The sequence below is a fragment of the Rhinopithecus bieti genome, unplaced genomic scaffold (assembly GCF_001698545.2).
Source record: "Rhinopithecus bieti isolate Rb0 unplaced genomic scaffold, ASM169854v2 scaffold_19723, whole genome shotgun sequence".
In the NCBI taxonomy this organism is placed as follows: domain Eukaryota; kingdom Metazoa; phylum Chordata; class Mammalia; order Primates; family Cercopithecidae; genus Rhinopithecus; species Rhinopithecus bieti.
In genome coordinates this window covers 552,447-571,725 of record NW_016809579.1, presented here as the reverse complement: position 1 = coordinate 571,725, position 19,279 = coordinate 552,447, and the positions used below count along the sequence as shown (strand labels likewise).

The window sequence follows — 19,279 nt, the reverse complement described above, 5'->3', positions numbered from 1 at the left end:
ATAAATAAATAAATAAATAAAATAATAAATAAAAGAGCAATAGAGGGATGGACTTTCCCCTGGTTCTGTAAGAAAGCTCCAGAAGTGCAGCTTCTCACTGAGCTGCTTTTCTCTGGGGCTGACGCATTAGCTGCAGGCCCGGGACTGCTGCTTTTGTATGTGCTTTTGTGATTTCTGAAGGCCTTGGTGCTGGGCAGGCTTCTCGTCCTGAACCGAGAGGATAGGAGAGGAAGCCAGTGGGTAACATGTACCTGCTCCATGCAGCACACACAGGCTGCTGCCTTAGGTAGCTTCCTATCCCACGTCGAGCGTCAGCTTTTTACAGATTAGGAGGCCGAGGTTCAGAGAGGTGAAGTAACTTGCTTGGGCCATGCAGCTCCAGGGTTTGAAGCCTTCCTGATTCTTCAGTGGACACACTTTCTCTCTCTCAACTGTGCATCCCCTCTCTTGCTGTTTTGTGAGCGTGGTTTGGTACAGAGAAGGACTAAGTTCAGGTAGGCTAAGTGCTGAACTTGAAAAAGGCTATTTCTTTCCATCATCCTTGAGGGCTATCTTCACCCAGCCAGTCCTTGATGCACTTCCTGGCCCCGAAAGGAGGCTGATCTGCCCACTCAGTGCCCTCGGTCCCTGTCCAGGGGAGGGGGCCTCCCTCCCACACCTGGCTCTGACTTGGAATAGAGCCTTCACCTTTCAGTGCAGGGCTCCTCCTCTGTGAAGCACCCCAGATCCTGGTCCCTGGACCCCTGCTCCCTGCTTCTGCCTTCACAGGAGCTGTAGACGTTTCTCATGGTGCACGTCCTGCAGAAGGTTGCACGTCTCTGCCTGTCAGGTCCAGGGTTTCCAGTCCCAAGTGTGCCCCCTGGCCCAGAGCTGGTCTGAAGAGGAGGGGATTTGATTGGAGAGCGGTGTGTAACTCCTTTCCAGAAACCTTCTGGTGCTCCTTCCCAGTGGCTGGGGCCCCAGAACGGGTGCCCTTCACTGCTCTGGAGACAAGCATAGCCTTGACTTCCTGGTTTCCCTGACAGCCATGCAACAAGCCATGCAAATGTCATCTTTCATTTCTGATCTTTGGTTTGAAGACATGGCTGTCGCTTTCTAGGACACCTCACTTCCCCCAGGGAGCGTGGTGATCTTGAGGCCAGAGGCGTGCTGATCCTGACCAGCCAGTGGGGTGTGGGCATCAGCCTGCTCATCCCCCTCCCCCTGCACGCCACCCACCCTCGTTTGGTCCCAGATGCTGATCTTGAGTCTTTTGGGCCATGGGGCCACCAGGAAGCCCTCAGGGAACTCTTTGGCAATTTGGGGTCTCAGTGGACTCCTGTGGCACGGATCTTCTCTGTGAATACCCATTCGTAGTGTAGGCAGAGGTTGGACAGAGGCCAGGCGCCCCCTTGCCCGGGGTGCTTTGGGAAGGATTCACACAGGCTGGCCTGTTGCAACAACCTGCAGCCCCAGGACCCTACACAGAGGCCAGCCCCTTGCCCTCTGTATGCCAGGAGGGCCAGGTTCTTGGGGTGTTCGCTGGCTGGGCCGCAGGACAATGTCCAGTCTGTTGCTAATGAAAATCTGCCCTTGCCCAGAGCAGAAGAGGGTCCTTTTTCCAGCAGCGATGCTCACTGCACACTCTCAGCCCAGAGCAGCCTGCCCCTTGCAGCCAGGGTTTTGCACCCTGATCACCACTGGGCTCCCCCAGATTAGGGAGACTAGGAGGAGGGACTAGAAGGGGCCTCCTTGCGCTCTGCCCTGTCCTGAAGCTCAGTTCCAGCTCCCGCCCTCAGCTCACCTGTGGGCCTGACAGCAGTCAGCTGGCAACAGTTTTATTCACCTCGTTCTCTGTCAGCTTTTCCTGCTTGGTTGTCACAATCCCATTTTGTTTTGTGGGTTCTTTGTTGGCTTTTATTTAGCCTCAGGTTTTGTGTTTGTACCCGCCTGGGTAGGATCATGGTAGGAGGTACTTCCTTCCATGTCACTGACTTCTTTTTCCAATTTCCCTTTACCTCCAACTTCCTACCCGCCCCAGCCTCCTTGCCTGCCTCCATGGCCCTCCCTGCATTCACGTCCTTTCCCATAACTGGCACGAGCACCGTCCTGAGTTATAAATAGCCACAGGCTGGGCCCTGCCCTTTGCTCTCTCGTTTTCTCTCCGTGGACTTGGCTGGTTTCTGAGCCATCCCTGTCTGATGCCACCAGCACTATTCAGGACTCTAGAAGATTCTTAGTCTAAGGAGAAGTGCCTTCATCCTGAGTCTTGTCTCCACCCCACCCAGTCCATGCCCTGGGCCAGATGTTCCCTGAGCGGCCCCACCCTTCAGAACAGGGAGGGAGAGCTAGACTCTGCCTTCCTGCCTGCGCTGTTTTTCCTCCTGGCTTTCCAAACCGTGTGGACAGAATGAGACACAGTGCTCCCACCCACGCGGGCACAAGCATCTCACACTGGGTGGGGCCTTCATGGGCTCTGCAGCCGTAGCAGCCTCCCTGGGCCCTGCAGGCCCGTTCGTACTCAATAGTAGCAAGGTTGTCCTCAGAACATGAGCAGGGCTGGCAGGCTGGGTGGGTGGGTGGCCCTGCCCTGCCCTGCCCTGCCCAAGGGGCCCACCATTCCCTTAACCTCTTCTCCTCTTGTGGAGCAGGGAGCGGCATCTGCACACGGTAGGAGGCACCTGCAGGGGCAGCTGGGGGCTGCTTTCCCCAAGACTCCACCATTCATGATGGGCAGAGAGGGAGTGTCATAGGCCACCCCACCCTATGTGTGTGTGCAACATGGGCAGCAGACTTGCTGAACTTGGGAAGCATTTCAGGGCACCGAGTCAGGCTCAATTGACAGTCCTGGGTTCCTTGAACCCAACTGTCTCCAAGTGAGAGTATGGAGACCCTGAAGGAGCCTTCAGAGATTCATAAAAACACAGCCAATACTAGGATACAGCCAGGTCTTTGAGATCCACTCACTGATTTATTAAACGAATCTTAATTGAGCACCTGGGTGTTCCGGGCACTGTGCTAGGCAAGGAGGTTCCAAGCTCAGGCACAGCCATGGCCTGGATCCCACCCGTGGAGCCACTGCCTACCCTGCCGGGGGGACAGGTGTGCATGGGACCTGCATGTCCTTTTCCTTGGAGCTGCTGTCCACCCAGATCTTGATGGCTGTCCCCCCCAAACACATATGTACGTGTGTATAAATGCATGTATATACACACGTATACACAGGCACCCGGGCATGCTGACAGCTCATGCGTACATTCACACAAGTGTGCACACACTTAGGAGATTCCCAGGGCAAAATGGTGGCCCAGGAAGGCTTTTTAGATTGTCCCAGTGGGCAAGTGAAGATGTGTGGCCCAAGCCCCAGGGACTCAAGTGGGGCACAGGGTGGGGCTCCCTCCCCAGGCAGTGGAGGCTCAGGGCCGGAGTGCCTTTGCCTGAGACCATGGGGCAGGCCAGGCCCTGGGTGCTTTGTGTTGAACCTGCTGTCCATACCATGACATGCCTCCCTTCTAGTGGGCCAGGGAAATAGGACAGCAGGGTTGGGAGTAGGCAGGGGCTGTGCTGGGACCCTGATTCCAAATTCTACAGATACCATCAGGCCTGAGCTGACCTCAGTCAGATCCTTCCTGAAACCCATCAGTACTCACTGGAGGTGATTCTGCTCCCAGGGCATATGTGGCAGCGGCCGGAGACATTTGTGCCTGCCACACCTCGGGGGGGAGGGTGTTACTCACATATGGTAGGTAGAGGCAAGGATGCTTCACAGAATCCTACAAGGCGCAGGATGCCATGCAGCCCCTGACAGACTCCTCCAGGCCTAGATGTCAGTGGGGCCAACGAGGAGCCTGCCCGCAGCCAGTGATTTTCCCCGAAAGTGGGAAAGTGAGTGATCCGGGACCACCACCCCAGTTCCACACCTGTGAGCCCAGAAATCAGTGGAGAAGTGGGTGGGGCTGTCACAGACGCCAGACCTGACCCCCCTCCCCCACCCTGCATGCACGCACACACACGCACGCACTCACGCACTTTCTTCTGACTGCAGGCAGGGCCAGTGGGCACAGGCGGGACAGAGGGAGCATGGCCTCAGCCCAGTGGAGCACTGAGATCTGCCATGGGCACGGCCAGCCTCCAACATTGCCAGTGGCCAGGGAGCAGATGGGAGTGACCAGGAAGTCAGGTGGCAGTTTCTGTGGCCTTTGGCATCGTCATCTTTGGTGTCATGCCCTTGCTGGGACTGTTGTAACAAAGCACCACAGACTAGGGGGCTTAAAGAACAGGAGTTTATTTTCTCATAGCCCTGGAGGCCTGAAGTCCAAGATCAAGGGGCGGGCAGGGTTGGTTTCTTCTCCGGCCCCTCTCCTGGACTTGTCTTCTCTGTGTGTCTTCACATGATGTTCCCTCTATTTGAGTCTGTGTCCTCATATCTTCTTTTACAAGTACTCTGGTCCTGGTGGGGTGCCGTGGCTCATGCCTATGTAATCCCAACACTCTGGGAGGCTGAGGTGGAAGGACTGCTTGAGCTCAGGAGTTTGAGACCAGCCTGGGCAACATGGCAAGACCTTGTTTATACAAAAAAAAAAAAAAAAAAAATTTTTTTGAGATGGAGTTTCGCTCTTGTTGCCCAGGCTGGAGTGCCATGGCATGGTCTCGGCTCACTGCAAACTTCCCCTCCCATGTTCAGGCAATTCTTCTCCCTCTGCCTCCCAAGTAGCGGGGATTACAGGTGCCCGCCACCACACCCAGCTAATTTTTGTATTTTTAGTAGAGACAGGGTTTCACCATGTTGGCCAGGCTGGTGATCTCAAACTCCTGACCTCAGGTGATCCGCCTACCTCGGCCTTCCAAACTGCTGGGATTATAGGCGTGAGACATTGCGCCTGGACTCCACAAAAATGTTTAAGTTAGCAGAGCAAGGTGGTGGGTGCATGAGGTCCCAGCTACTTGGGAGGCTCAGGTGGGAGGTTTGCTTGAGCCTGGGCTCTCAAGGCTGCAGTAAGCTGTGACTGTGCCACAGCACACCAGCCTGAGCGACAGAGCGAGACGTCGTCTCAAAAAGAAAAGAACGGGACACATGGAACCTTTTGGCTTCAGTTTAGTTTAATCACCTCTTTAAAGACCCTGCCTTCAGATCCAGTAATGCTGTAAGGTACTGGGGGTTAGAGCTTCAACATGAATCTGAGTGGGGAGGGGAGACATTATCATAACTAGGATTAGAAGGTGGCCTCCCATGGTCTCTGTGCCCTACTTCAACATCCAACAATGTGTCAGCTTCATCATTTGGAGACAAAAACAGTAGAGCTTCCCTGAACTTTCAGCAGGGACGCTAATGGGAAGGGGGACTTTGTCAAAGCCCACATGTAAGAGGGTCCCTGCCAGTGATGTCGGGGTCTGAAAAGTAGGGTCAGGGGACATAGACTTTGAGCGCCAGGGACAGGGTTCTTCTGGAGCAGGTGGTAGCAGTCCCTGTGGCTGGGAGGGAGGGCATCTGGAGAAGGTGGTGCTGCCTGGAGGGTGTCAGTCGAAGGGTCACGTGGCAGCAGCAGTCAGAGAATCCAGGTGAGGAGGGCCCCAGGTGAGCAGTGGGGAGTGGAACTTGGAGCTGGCTGCAGCAGGAGCCAGGTGGCCATGCTGTGGGTTCCGACGCCCCCTCGGCTCAGAGCCGCCTCCTCCTTCCTCGACTGTGTGAGGCAGCTGCTCTTGTGTTGCAGGCAGAAGGCGTGGAGCGAGGCCTGGCCTGGCCTGCTCCACACTAAACTATTTCGCGGTCTGGCAAGACTAAAGGTGGCCCTGGGCGTTGCCAGATGACCCCCTGGGATACTCAGCGACCACGAGCATGTGGCTTAGTATGTGCGGAGGGTCCCCTGCCTCTCTGATTCCATGTGGAGCCTTCGTGGAGGCAGGGGTTTGTCCAGAGGTCAACAAGCTGGCCTTCCTCTCTCAGAGGGCCCTGATGCAAGCATCCCCCTACCACCCTCCCAGGCTGACTTCTGTCTGTTTCTTCTGCAGAGTGAGCTGGACTTGGAAAAGGGCTTGGAGATGAGAAAATGGGTCCTTTCTGGAATCCTGGCTAGCGAGGAGACTTACCTGAGCCACCTGGAGGCACTGCTGCTGGTGAGGAGGGTTTTTAGGGAGCTGAGCAGGGCGAGATGGGGCAGGATGACAGGGTTGGGGAGCCTCTTTGCCCTTAAGTCCCAGGTCAGCTGTCAGAGCCTGGGTGCAGCTCGCCATCCCTGGAGTGGATACCAGTGGAAGACTGAGTTGCCAAACCAAGCTGGTTTTAAAATTATATTTGTTATGTGATTTAAAAATAAAAGTGCATATGTCAGGTAACCATGACTGTCCACTGTCATACAATGCACCTGACAGATGGCAGCCCCTCTCACCTGTGCTACCTCACCTGTGTCCTCTTTCAGCCCATGAAGCCTTTGAAAGCCGCCGCCACCACCTCTCAGCCGGTACTGACGAGTCAGCAGATTGAGACCATCTTTTTCAAAGTGCCTGAGCTCTACGAGATCCACAAGGAGTTCTATGATGGGCTCTTCCCCCGTGTGCAGCAGTGGAGCCACCAGCAGCGGGTGGGCGACCTCTTCCAGAAGCTGGTGAGTGACCCAGGGCTGGTGCTGGGACTACAGGCATGTACCACCACGTCCAGCTAATTTTTTGTATTTTTAGTAGAGACAGGGTTTTGCTATGTTGGCCAGTCTGGTCTCAAACTCCCAGCCTCAAATGATCCACCCAACTTGGCCTCCCAAGTACCAAGTACTGAGATTACAGGCGTGAGCCACCATGCTCAGCCTTTTTTGTTTGTGTGTTTGTTTTTTAATTTATATTTATTTAGATAGGTATTTTTAGAAAGAGCTGGGGACTCCCTGTGTTGTCCAGGCTGGAGTGCAGTGGCTCTTCACAGGCGTGATTCCACTGCTCATCAGCATGGGAGTTTTGACCTCCTTCATTTCCAATCTTGGCTATTTCACTCCTTAGGCAAACTGGTAGTTCCCGACTCCTGGGAGGTCACCATATCGATGCCAAACTTAGTATGTAGTGCGCTGCAGCCCAGAACTCCTGACTGAAGCCATCCTCCGGCCTCAGCCTTCAGCATGGCTGGGACTACAGGTGCGCGCCACCACACCCTGTGTGCACACACTTTCCCTGAAGCAGGCTTCCTCCACTGGGAAACAAGTCCTCTAGGGGCAGATGTGGCCGGAGGCCAGGCCCCCTCTAAGCGTGAAGAGCATGTGATTCCTTACAAGCCCTGCCCCCAGCACTTCTGGACTACTGAGACACCCAGCTCTGTCCTCAGGCCTCCCCTTGGCTGATGCTGGGGACTGAGTTTTCTGCTCTGAGGTGTGGCTTTCCTGTAGGGGGACCCCTCCCTCTGCCACCCTGTGCTGCAGACCCCCCAAACTCCGAGCCAGAGCTAAGGCTTGAGGAACACACAAAGCACTTACTTTGTTCCAGTTCTTGCTTCCTGGGGCTCTTTCCGCCATGGCCAGAGAGCAGGAGGCTATATTTTGATACATGCTGCCCCCTCCATCTTTGAAGCCCCCGGCATTTCTCCCTGTGTGTGTAAGCAGTTTTAAACCTAGTGGAGGGTGGTGGCTCGGGCTGGGCTCCGTGTCAGGACTCCCCCCCACCCCCCGCAACGGTGGCCTGGGCGAGGGCGGGGGGCGTAGAGGTGAGGAAGCTGCAAGAAGGGAGGGTGGTGAGGGGGAAGCGAAGGAAGGGGAAGAGGAAGGGAAAAGCGAGCGAGAGGGGCAAGGTGGAAGAGGAAGCGGGGTGGAAGGGAAGCCCAGGCCGCAGACGGCGAAGAAGGCAGCGGGGCTAGGGGTTGAGGCGGGAGCAAGGGCATGCCCAAGAGAGGAAACAGAGGGAGGCGGAAGCATGGAGGAAGGGGCGAGAGACATCATCAAAAGAGATGAGGGGAGCTCAGGGGCCAGGAAGGAGGCACACGGAAGAGTATGGGAAGAAGGAGGAATGGAGGGTCAGGGCTAGGCATTGGGAGGGCGCCAGGCTGAGAAGAGCACAAGGACGAGGGGGTCAGGCTTGGGCCTACATCTCCGGGACAGGGGTGGCCATGGCAGTGGCAGCCAGGGAGGAGGAGACGGCGGTGGCTTGGGAGTCGGCCGCCCGCCCGGCTGCAGGGTCCGCGCTCTGGCGCCTGCCGGAGGTGCTGCTGCTGCTCATCTGCTCTCACCTGGACTTGTGGGCCCTCTGCTGCCTGGCCCAGGTGTGCTGCTGGCTATCGCCCTTCACCAGCTGCGACCTGCTCTGGGAGTCTTTGCTGGGCATGATGAGGATGTTTGCCACTTTGCGCTGGCCAGCTTGCATATTGTCAGTGCAGGAGGAGATGGGAAGATTGGCGTTGGTAGGATTCACAGCACCTTCACTGTCAAGTACTCGGCTCTTGGACCGGAGGTGAACTGTGTGGATTGCAAAGGGGGCATCACTGTGAGTGGCTCCAGGGACAGGATGGCCAAGGTGTGACCTTTGGCCTCAGGCCGGCTGGGGCAGTGTTTACACACCATCCAGATTGAAGACTGAGTCTGGTCCATTGCTATCAGCCCATTACTCAGCTCTTTTGTGACAGGGACAGCTTGTTGTGGGCACTTCTCACCCCTGAGAGTCTGGGACCTCAACAGTGGGCAGCTGATGACATACTTGGGCAGTGACTTTCTCCCAGGGGCTAGGGTGCTGGATGTCATGTATGAGTCCCCTTTCACACTGCTGTCCTGTGGCTATGACACCTATGTTCGCTACTGGGACCTCTGCACCAGTGTCCGGAAAGGTGTCATGGAGTGGGAGGAGCCCCACAGCAGCACCCTGTACTGTCTGCAGACAGATGGCAACCACTTGCTGGCCACAGGTTCCTCCTACTACAGTGTTGTACAGCTGTGAGACCGGCGCCAAAGGGCCTGCAACTGCCTGCACACCTTCCTGCTGACATCAGCCCCCTCCAGCAGCCCTGTGTGCTGCCTGCATCTCACCACCAAGCATCTCTATGCTGCCCTGTCTTACGACCTCCACGTCCTGGGTTTTCAAAACCCATGACTGTCAGGGCCACCCCTGCCTGTGGGCCAAGTTGACCAGCAAGTCAGGGACCTCTCTTGGCTGGAGGGTGCAGTGATAGCTCCTCCCCACTGCCCCACTGTGCTCCTGGGCCTGTGACCCCAGTGCTCAGGCACCTTACACTAGAGGCTTCTGACTCCTGGGGCTTTGGGGCTTACCAGAGATGCAGTCCCTCCCAGGAAACTGTTGGAGAGGCAGGACCCTGCTACATTAGAGGAGTGAGGCTGAACCCGGGCTTTGCGACCCTTTTGGCCAGAGCAAGGATCTGGCCTGGAGAGGCCCATCCTACATCCCTTGTTAGAGATAGCCTATGGAGTGAGGTGAGATGCTCCCACCTTCCCAGATGGTTCCTTTTTGCCCCTTCCTGGAAAGAAGGATGAGGCTGCCAGTAGCTGGCACCAGCCAGACCTCACCCTTGATTAACCTCTCGGGGCCAGGGGTTCATTCCTGGGGCACCGTGGCCTGGTTTTGCTTTGAAACCAAGAAAGGGCAAAGGGAACCCAGCAGTTCTGAGTGAGTTCTGAGCCAGCCCTAACTCAGGCTGGCTGTTGAGACATGCTACAATTTTCATTTTGTAAAATAAAGCTTGATTGTTCAATTGTTCACAGAAAAAAAAAAAGCAAAAACCTAGCAGACGTGACTTGGCCAGCCGTCCTCCTGAGAAACAGAGAATCGTGGTGTTGGGGAAAAAAAAAACACATATCCAGAGCTCTTCCCCAAATAATATTCGGAAATCACTCAGAGACTTTTTAAAAATTTTAATATCTCAGGAACACTGGAGTTTAACTTTGGAAAGTTTCCACTGCTTCCCTGGAGGCCTTGAGGTACCTTCGTGCGTCAGATGGTGCAGCCGGAAGACTTGGGGAGAGGCTGGGGTTGCAGTGGGAAGCTGTTCCCCATAACTATGAGCTGAGTACTCGTGTGTATTCAACCTGGGCTGGGTGCTGGGGACTCCCCAAGGACAGATAGGCCCGGTGCCTGCCCTTGTCCCCATGACCAGCTCAGTAGGGTTGGCCCAGCATCGCTCCGTCAGGCTTCCCAGTTCCCAGTGCCCTGCCCAACTCTGGTGCCTCTTCCAAGCCCAGGAACTCGTGATCCCTGTCCAGTGGTTCAGAAAGCCAGACTCAAATGCGGCTCCTGCCACCTCCTCCTGTGGGGCTGTGCGGGCTGACTTCCCTGCTCTGGGTTATGTTTCTGGCTGAAGTTTTCACAACTCAGAATTTTTATTTTTCTAATTATTTCAAACTTACAGGAGAGCTGTAAGAATGGGGCAAAGAGCTCTAGTATAGCCTTCACCCAGATACACTGATTGTAACTTTTTGCCACATTTGCTTTATCTCTTTCTGTGCACACAGAGATGCACATGCACATACACATGCACACAAGCACAAAATGTTTTGCCTCCTGAATACTTCATTGTGTATTTGCTAAGAACAAGAATATTCTCTCCTATAACCCACAGTACAATTTGTCAAATTCAGGAAATTTCACATTCATAAGATACTATTATTTAATATGTAGTTCATGTAAATTTCCCCCAAGTTAACAGTTGCATTCTTCGCAGCTGTTTTCATTTTCTGATTCAGGCCCCGGTTTAAGATCATGTTATGTACTTGGTTGTCACATCTCTCTAGTCTCCTTCGATCTGTACCAGTTCCTTAGACTTTGCTTGTCTTCCATGACCTTGACTTTTTTTTTTTTTTTTTTTTTTTGAGATAGAGTCTCCCTCTGTCGCCCAAGCTGGAGTGCAGTGGCGCAATCTTGGCTCACTGCAACCTCTGCCTCCTGGGTTCGGGCGATTCTCCTGCCTCAGCCTCCCCAGTAGCTGGGACTACAGGCATGCGCCACCACCCCCAGCTAATTTTTTGTGTGTTTTTAGTAGAGACGAGGTTTCACCATGTTGGCCAGGCTGGTCTTGAACTCCTGACCTCAAGTGATCTGCCTGCCTTGGCCTCCCAAAGTGCTAGGATTACAGGCATGAGCCGCCATGCCCAGCCAGCCTTGACATTTTTTGAAGGGCACAGACCTGCTCGGGTTTGCCAGTTTCCTCAGGAATAGCTTCACGTTCTGTGTAAGAGTACCACAGCAGCAAGGCTGTGTGCTTCTCAGTGGATCAGATCCGGAGGCACGTTTTTGATTAGCGAAACATGTGGGAAGGAATTGCTTAGAACTTCTCACAAGCCGCCTGGAAGATGTGAGCTCCTGGAGCAGAAGGGAGGAAAAGTCTTGAAAGGAGTCCTCCTCCCAAGACCCCTGAGACCCTGCTCAGCTGTCAGCTCTTCTGAGAGGCTGTCCTGGTTGTGACCACATTCTTGAAAGCAGCCTCGTCGCTCTCAGCCCCTGTCCCGCTTGTAACCATCTGCCGTTACATTCCTTGTGTGTGTTCATGCATGTGTTTATAAGCGCTTTCCTGTTAGAACACCAGCTTTGGAGGGCAGCGCTGTGTCTGAATTGTTTACCACTGTGGTGACGAGGCCTAAAGCAGGCCCTTAGTTGGGCTGGGAGGCACTCAGTGACTTGCAGAGGAGGGAAAGAGAAGAAGAGCTCTGGGCCTCATCACTGCACAGATGAGGAAGAACCTAGAATTGGAGGATGCAAGGACTCCTCCAGTGGTCAGCATGGCAGGGGCCTGGCAGGTGTCTTCCGGCTGCTACCCTTTCCTCGTACACTCTAAGCCCCTTCTTGCAGCCCCTGTAGGGAGCAGGGCCAGAATATCAGACAGTGCCAAGGGTGCGTGGTTTATCCAGCATCTGGGATTGTCATCTGTAGAAACATAAAATTCAATATACATGCAAATGCACGTGGAAATAAAATTTAGGTTTGACACAAAACAAATGCCAGGAGCCGTGAATGCCTTGGGCTTCCAGCTTGCAGTCAGCTACAGTGGGAGTCTCCAACGCTAACCAGTGTGTCCCCTGGGTCTGCCCTTACACTCCCCAGGACTGGGTTTGCTGGTTTTTCCCTCGCTGCCCATAAAGGTGTTGTGGGGCCCAGAGATGGAGGTGTCTGCTGCACTCACAAGGCAAGTTCTTGCTGAATTGAGTGCATGTCTAAGCAGTGAGGAGAGCTGTTATTGCCATTGGTTTAATAAAGAACAAACAGAACACCTCGCCTTACAGCCAGTCTCTCCCCACCAGGTGTGCAGCATGACACCTGAGCACCCTCACCAGGCCCAGGATGGGCTCGTGTCTGTGCAACGGGAGACTCTCCTCTGCAAAAGCAGCCGGACTTGGCATTTCTTATGTGTCTGAAGGGACTGGACATGGCGTGGAACACCATGGGTGGGATGGGGGCTGACCTCCATGTTCAGGGTACACTCCTGCAGCCAGAATGAGAAGGTGCTGCGTGCAGACACTTGTCCAGATTCACTGACAACCTTGAACTTCAGCTGCCGCTCATGGCACCATTTCAGTGAATGGGGTGGGAGGAATAAGTAGCTCTGGAAGGGAACTGTTACCTGCCTGGTGCTGTGAGTCACTTCTCAGCATGTCATTTTGGGAGCAGGAAGTGTGCTGGGTGCGTGGGGAGGGGAGCAGGTGGGAGGGAGCAGCACGGAAGCGCCGAGGCCTCTGCAGCCTGTGAGCCGCCTGCTGCCCCTGGAGTTTCTGCAGAGCTGTGCACAGGAGGAGCCTGCTCTTCCGAAAGGTGGGGGAGCAGCAGCACCTGTCTCACTCTCTCTTCTTTCCTCCCCCTCAGGCCAGCCAGCTGGGTGTATACCGGGCCTTTGTGGACAACTACGGAGTTGCCATGGAAATGGCTGAGAAGTGCTGTCAGGCCAATGCTCAGTTTGCCGAAATCTCTGAGGTAATGCCTTGATGCTGTTCAGACAGGTGCACCGCTGACTCCCACCTGTACCCTCCACCTCCCCAGGAGAACAGAGTGCACCAGATCAAGATCTGCTCGTGAACCGCAGCTGTTTCCAGATTCTGTTGGGTTCATTGCGTCAGCTCTATGCTGGGGATGCTGTTGTGTCCAGACAGAAGGAGCAGCCCACAGGGTGTCCGGCCTACCCAGGGGCGAGGGCCTGATTCTGGGGGTTGGCCAGGTTCCAGGGACACTGCACTGTCTGTCTGCAGTGAGGGGTGTCTGTAGTTCTGCCCGTTAACAGCTCTCACCACAGGAGTCCTGAGGCTGACTTTGTACCTGGCACTGGAGGCAAGCCTGGAGGTGTCCCACTTTTCCTTTTCTAGCCTGCCAGACCTTGAGAGCATTGAGGAAGCATTGAGGGGCTAGTGCTGTGGGGCGAGGGCTCATGTCACCTGTGCTTTGTAGACCCACGTGCAGGAGCAAAGCGACAGGTTGGAGCTGTACTACCCCAGGCCCTGGGTCTGAGAGGCTACTGACTCCCTGCCTGCATTTAGCCCCAGGAAGCTGAAACCTCAAACCATGCAGTGTTAGCACCCAGGGCCTTGAAAGACTCATTCAGAAGCAGAGACCATGAATGGGCCGTTCAGGCAGAACCCAGCCGCACCCCTGGGTCTGTACTCTCCAGACTGGGGTTCTTCCTGCCCTTCCCCAGCCTGTGTCTGCCTGGTGGCCACTCTGCAACATTTTCCTCTTCGGGGTCCCTTGCTTCTTCATGAGCCCCCCATCTCGCTGTAGCTTTGCCTTCTGGTTTGGCTTTCCCCCACCCAGCAAGCGTTCTGAGGAGAAAGCCCTCCAGGTGAGAACCGCAGGGTTAGAAAGAGAGATGCGCACTAGAAATAGGGAGTGAATGCGGTCACCCTTGCTGGGACACACCCTCAGCTGTCACCCCTGGGCTTTGTTCCTGAGGCTTTGTGCCGTCTTACTGTTTATTGCAGGATGGAGCATCACGGGCTTCGCTCTGATGTCTCCAGTGGTGACAGTACCTGCCGCCCTGTTCCTCCAGAGTCTGTGGGGCACCCTGCTCCGCCAGGTGCTGCTGGTAACAGGCTCTGCTTGCATCTGGGGCTGCAGCTCTCTCCCCACTGCCAGACTCCCTCTAGACCATTCAATCTGTTCTCTTTTCCTTTTTCATTAAACTAGCAACCCTCCTCCCCAACAGCTGGAATGGTGGCACCGAATTTCACGTGACCCTGACAAATCAGGGACCTGATCTTTTAAGAGCAGGTTACAGTTAGGTGGGCAAGTTTAAGTCCATCCAGACAGGTTTCTGCAGAGGAGGGAGGAAACACCATGGGACGCCACCTGGGGATCACGTGGTCCCACCAACCGTGTACCGGTGGATTCTGAGCTATGGCTGAAATGCAGGGAGTGGGATGGGGCTCAGGACCAGCTGCAAACCGACCCACTGTGAAGGTTTGTGGCACCTGCACCGTCAGGGCGACATGCACTTTGGTTCTCGGTGTTTCAAAAAAGACCCAGAAGAATTGGAGCCACCCAAAGAGAGCAGAGTCAAACTCAAGGAAGAGAAAGCAGCAAGCCCTGTGGAGGTGTAGGGAGTCAGTGCTCAGGCATGGGAGTTCGAGGATCACCCTCAAGTACAGGAAGGAGTGGGGTAGTGTCCATCTTCTGGGACAGTCCTGAGAGATGGGCAGCATCATTAGATCTGGTTCCATGGAACACCAGCTCTCCAGACAGTGGGTAATAGGACTTACCTGAAAAGGGCTTTGGGAGTCAGGCCAGTTTGGGAAATACAGCGTTAAACCAAACTCATAAGTTTTCTTGAGGCAGCTGTTCCTGGAGCTCCTAGATAACTCCCAAGCATAGCACTGTCCACGGATACGTGGGCCGCCTCCCAGGCTCGTGTGAGCCCAGCACCTGGTTTTTGCAGTCTTTTGTGTGGCTCTCCCACCCCCTCACACCCTTTGGGAACTGCTGAGTCAGATGTACAGAGGAAAAATCACTGCGAGGGCTGTTAAACTCTCAGGAAAGGTACCAAAGTGCATGGCAGCGTTTGGCCCCAGTGAGCTGGAAAACACTGTCTTTTGGTCTTGAGATGTTTCCTGCAGCACAAGGGGTTGGCAGAGCAACCTTAGAACCTCTTCCGTCTCTGCTGTTTATGCTTTTGTTCAGAAGCTTAGTACCAGAAATTAATCTCAGCTCCTTCCCAGAGGATTTTAGGCACACAGGATCTTTTATTCTACATTTCTCTAGTGGTGCTTTCAACGCAGTTGTATCAAAACAGCCTAGGCTGTTCACTTACAAGCCCAGCTGTTGCCCTGGGAATCTTAGCACGTCATTTTTTAGTAAGTACACTTGCAAATTCGGAGAGGGCAGGTGGAATTATAATCCAGTGTCAGTCTGCGGTGGTGGACCTGCCCTGGCCGTCTCCAAAGATGAGTGCTCTTCTGAACCACCAGCCCCCTGCGTGCTAATTGCCCCAAGAAAATAGTGACGTGTGTTTAGGAGTGTGCTCCTGTTGGCCTCCATTTACAGGATTCTCTGTGTCAGAGGATCTCAGCCAGGCATGATTTTGTTCACAAGAGACACTTGGCAATGCCTGGAGACATTTTTGGTTGTCACAACAGCAGGAAGGCAGGCATGTTCCTGTACCTATAGGTAGAGGCCAGGGCAGCTGCTCAGCACCCTACAGTGCCCAGGAAAGCTGCTCAGAGAATTTGTAGCCCAAAATGTCAACAGTGCCCTGGCTGAGAAGCCCTGTCCCAGGTAGACCGCAGCATCCAGGGCATCCTGCATGCTTGGCTTGCTCGTGTGTCCCTGCACACCCTGTGATTTCAGTCTTGGCTCAGAACGCGCCTGGGGTTCGTTTCAGTGAGGAGGGAAAGCTGAAACTGCTGCCAAAGGGGGAACGTTCTGCTGCATCAAAGCTGCTTCTGTCATCTGTGCGAACATGCGCTTTTCTCTCTGCAGAACCTGAGAGCCAGAAGCAACAAAGATGCCAAGGATCCAACGACCAAGAACTCTCTAGAAAGTGAGTTCTGCATGCTGAGGTCTCTGTGTGCCCTTGTCGGGGAGGCTGCTGCTGGCAGAGAGGGCGTCGTGGAAAAGCAGACACAGTGCCCAGTTGGGTCACCCCTTGGTGCCTTCCCTGTTCTACTCTTCAAATAGAGTGGACGAGGAAAGAACAATTCAGGGAGGGCAGGGAAGGATACCATCAGTACCAGTTCGCCACCAAGAGTAGCAACAAGGTGCTGCTTAAATTGACTTAAATGTCATCATGTTGACCCCAGTGGCCTTGTAAGGAGGATTTTTTTTTTTTTTTTTTTTTTTTTTGAGGCAGAGTTTCGGTTCATTGCAGCCTCTCCCTCCTGGGTTCAAGTGATCCTCCTGCTTCAGGCTCCCGAGTAGCTGGGGTTACAGGCACATACCACCACGGCCAGCTAATTTTTGTATTTTTAATAGAGACGGGGTTTCCCCCATATTGGTCAGGCTGCTCTTGAACTCCTGACCTCAAGTGCCTTGGCCTCCCAGAGTGCTGGGATTACAGGTGTGAGCTGCCGCACCTGGCTGTAAAGAGGATTTTATTTTCTGTTTTTGCCGATGACAAGTTTAGTCATAAAGTAATCTGTGCAAAAGACAGGCTCTAAGTGGCTGGGCAGGGATTGAGTCCAGAGTTGCTGGGAAAGTGGTATCGGGAATTATCAGTCACTTCTTTCTTTAGTCGTGAAGGTGTAGTGAATAGTTACACTTGCAGAGAACAGCAGGCCCTGGAGCTTTTTGCCCCAAACCTCAGTTTCCCCATCTACAAAATGAAGATAGCGATGTGTGCCTTACGCTGGTCATGGGAGTCTTGTGAGGAACACATTTGGCATGTCTCAGAACACACCTAAGCGTCCGTGCCTGGGATTGGCCACGCTCACTGTCATCATGGAGAAGCACGGGTGGCCGAGGCTGGCCAAGGCTCCTGCCATGCCAGGGAGCTGCTCCCACTGCAGTGGGGCTCGTGTGCCTCTGGAGTGCGGGTGTCCTCAGGCAGGCAGGTCGCCAGAGAACCTGTCAAACTGAGAATTGTGTCGGCATCTGAGTAGGTTTCTGCCTGTCTCAGAGTCAGGCATCTGAAATGTCTCAGGATCGATGGTAAGAGCAGCTAAGTGGTTTGCTCAGCTTATCCTCTGGGGTGGGGAGCAGGTCTCCCTCCAGAGTTGGGGCCCTCCCCAGCCCATCCTTGCCAGGGTGGGCTCCCTGACCTCAGGCTAGAGGAGCGGCAGTGCTGAGCCTTTTTAGCTGTTGTCACCGAGCCAGCCGTGTAGGCTTGGGTCTGACAGCTGCTCTGGACTCTGCATGCAGTGAATGTCCTGGACTTAAAGCGTTCCAGGTGGGTGCTCTAGCCTTGCCCTTGTCACTGCGCAGAGGGGAGATGGAGCCTGTGGAGGCTGGGGCAGCCCCCTCCCCACTCACTCTTGCACTGAGGGTGTCAGGTAGCTGGTGTGCTTCTCCATGTGCAGCCTCTCTCACCATCCCTCTCTCTCCACAGCTCTGCTCTACAAGCCTGTGGACCGTGTGACAAGGAGCACGCTGGTCCTCCATGTGAGTCACAGCGCCCCTCCGGACTGGGACCAAAACTGCCCTCTCAGGCACACACAGCAACAATGTTCTGAGACCTTTTTTGGTTGTCATAGCTGCAGCCAAGGGGGTGGTGCTACTGGCATCTGATGGGTAGAGGCCTGGGATGGTGTTCGACATTCTGTAATGCAAAGGACAGCTCTCTCTTGCCCCTCAACAAATAATTACTCCACGCAAAATGTCAGCAGTACTGAGGCTGCCGAACCCTGCCCTAGACCTAAAAGGAGCCCCTCTTGGCCGTGTGCATGCAGCATGGGTTTGCTGGAACACATCTAGGACCTGCTTCCAGAACGGTGCTCACACAAGCTCTGTCCGCAAAGTCCAGGCCCATGTGAGAGAGGCAGTGGTGACACTGAGGGAGCTGGTGCTCTGGGCTCCGTCTACATTTTGTGTCTGCACTTTGCGCACAGTGGCAGGTGTCAGTGATCCTCTGTGTCTAACTCGAATCTTTCTTCCTGGGGTAGGACTTGCTAAAGCATACTCCTGCCAGCCACCCCGACCACCCCTTGCTGCAGGATGCCCTCCGCATCTCACAGAACTTCCTGTCCAGCATCAACGAGGAGATCACACCCCGACGGCAGTCCATGACGGTGAAGAAGGGAGAGGTGAGTGTGGCAAGGGATGGCTTGGGTCTGCCCAGCCTGCTGAGCTGGGGTCATGCAGGGTACCCTCGATCTGAGGCCTAGAGCCCCTCCTGATCCTCAGCAGACCTTGCCTTTTGGGATTGGTGAGTTTGGCAGCACACTCAGTCTTGTGTGGAAGGTGTCTGGGTGCAGTTGCAGGGGTGACCCCACATGCACCATACTCTCCAGGCAGCAGCCATCACCATGCCTCACTCAGCCACCTCTTTTCTTTTCTGTCATTGTGGGTTATGTCCAGGGACCCCTTTTTTTATCCCCCACACTCTTGCCAGCTCAGGCTCCCCAGCCAAGGAGACCTGTGCGAAGGAGGTGAGTAGGAGGATGGCATTTTGTCTGCCTGGAATCCTCCTACTTCCTCCTGAGTGCTTTCATTAAAAAACAGTTAACATCGGGTTTAAGGATTAGAAAGGGGGATTCGTGGTTTGTGTCTGTGACGTGAGACTGGATGAAGCACTTCACGTCTTCCTCTGGGAAGACTCTCCTTCCCGTTCCCCTTGTCACTGACGTATTCTGTGTGCACGTCATTGATGAGCAGGCATGGCCTGTGCCCGTGCCGCTCTGAGCCTTCCTGGGCAGGGCCTGGCACATGGTGAGGCTGTTTCATTCCCAGGCAGGTAGCAGCTACTGAGAATGGCCGAGGCGTGCAAGCTGGGGAGCCGGTGTCCAGGCGGAACAGCTTTTGTCAGAGGCAGCGCTGAGGCGAGGGGAGCTGACTCATGGCCTCAGGGGTCTCATGCAGGGACAGGAGCTGTCTGGCTCAGGCAGGAAACAAAATGGGCGTGAACCTGACTGTAGTTGCCTCTGAGAACCACCTCATGGCTGGGCACCATGGCTCATGCCTGTAATCCCAGCACTTCGGGAGGCCTAGGCAGGTGGATCATGAGGTCAAGAATTCGAGACCAGCCTGGCCAACATGGTGAAACCCTGTCTCTACTAAAAATACAAAAATCAGCCAGGCACAGTGGCAGGTGCTTGTAATCCCAGCTGCTCGAGAGGCTGAGGCAGGTGAATCACTTGAACCCGGGAGGCAGAGTTTGCAGCGAGCCGAGATCTCACCACTGCACTCTAGCCTGGGCGACAGAGTGAAACTCCCTCTCAAAAAAAAAAAAAAAAAAAAAAAAAGACCATCTCCTACTCTTTCT

The 19,279-nt window shown here is 54.5% G+C and overlaps 1 protein-coding gene across 2 annotated transcripts in view; it reads left to right on the top strand.

Moving 5' to 3' along the window:
* Positions 1-19,279, top strand: part of BCR (BCR activator of RhoGEF and GTPase) — a 114,224-nt gene that overhangs the window by 74,511 nt on the left and 20,434 nt on the right. For both annotated transcript variants that reach the window (XM_017889753.1, XM_017889752.1), the window contains exons 3-8: positions 5,989-6,093; positions 6,396-6,581; positions 12,745-12,852; positions 15,844-15,904; positions 17,408-17,460; positions 17,961-18,101. In XM_017889753.1, coding sequence (XP_017745242.1) covers positions 5,989-6,093; positions 6,396-6,581; positions 12,745-12,852; positions 15,844-15,904; positions 17,408-17,460; positions 17,961-18,101 — 654 coding nt within the window. The remainder of the gene's footprint in view (positions 1-5,988; positions 6,094-6,395; positions 6,582-12,744; positions 12,853-15,843; positions 15,905-17,407; positions 17,461-17,960; positions 18,102-19,279) is intronic.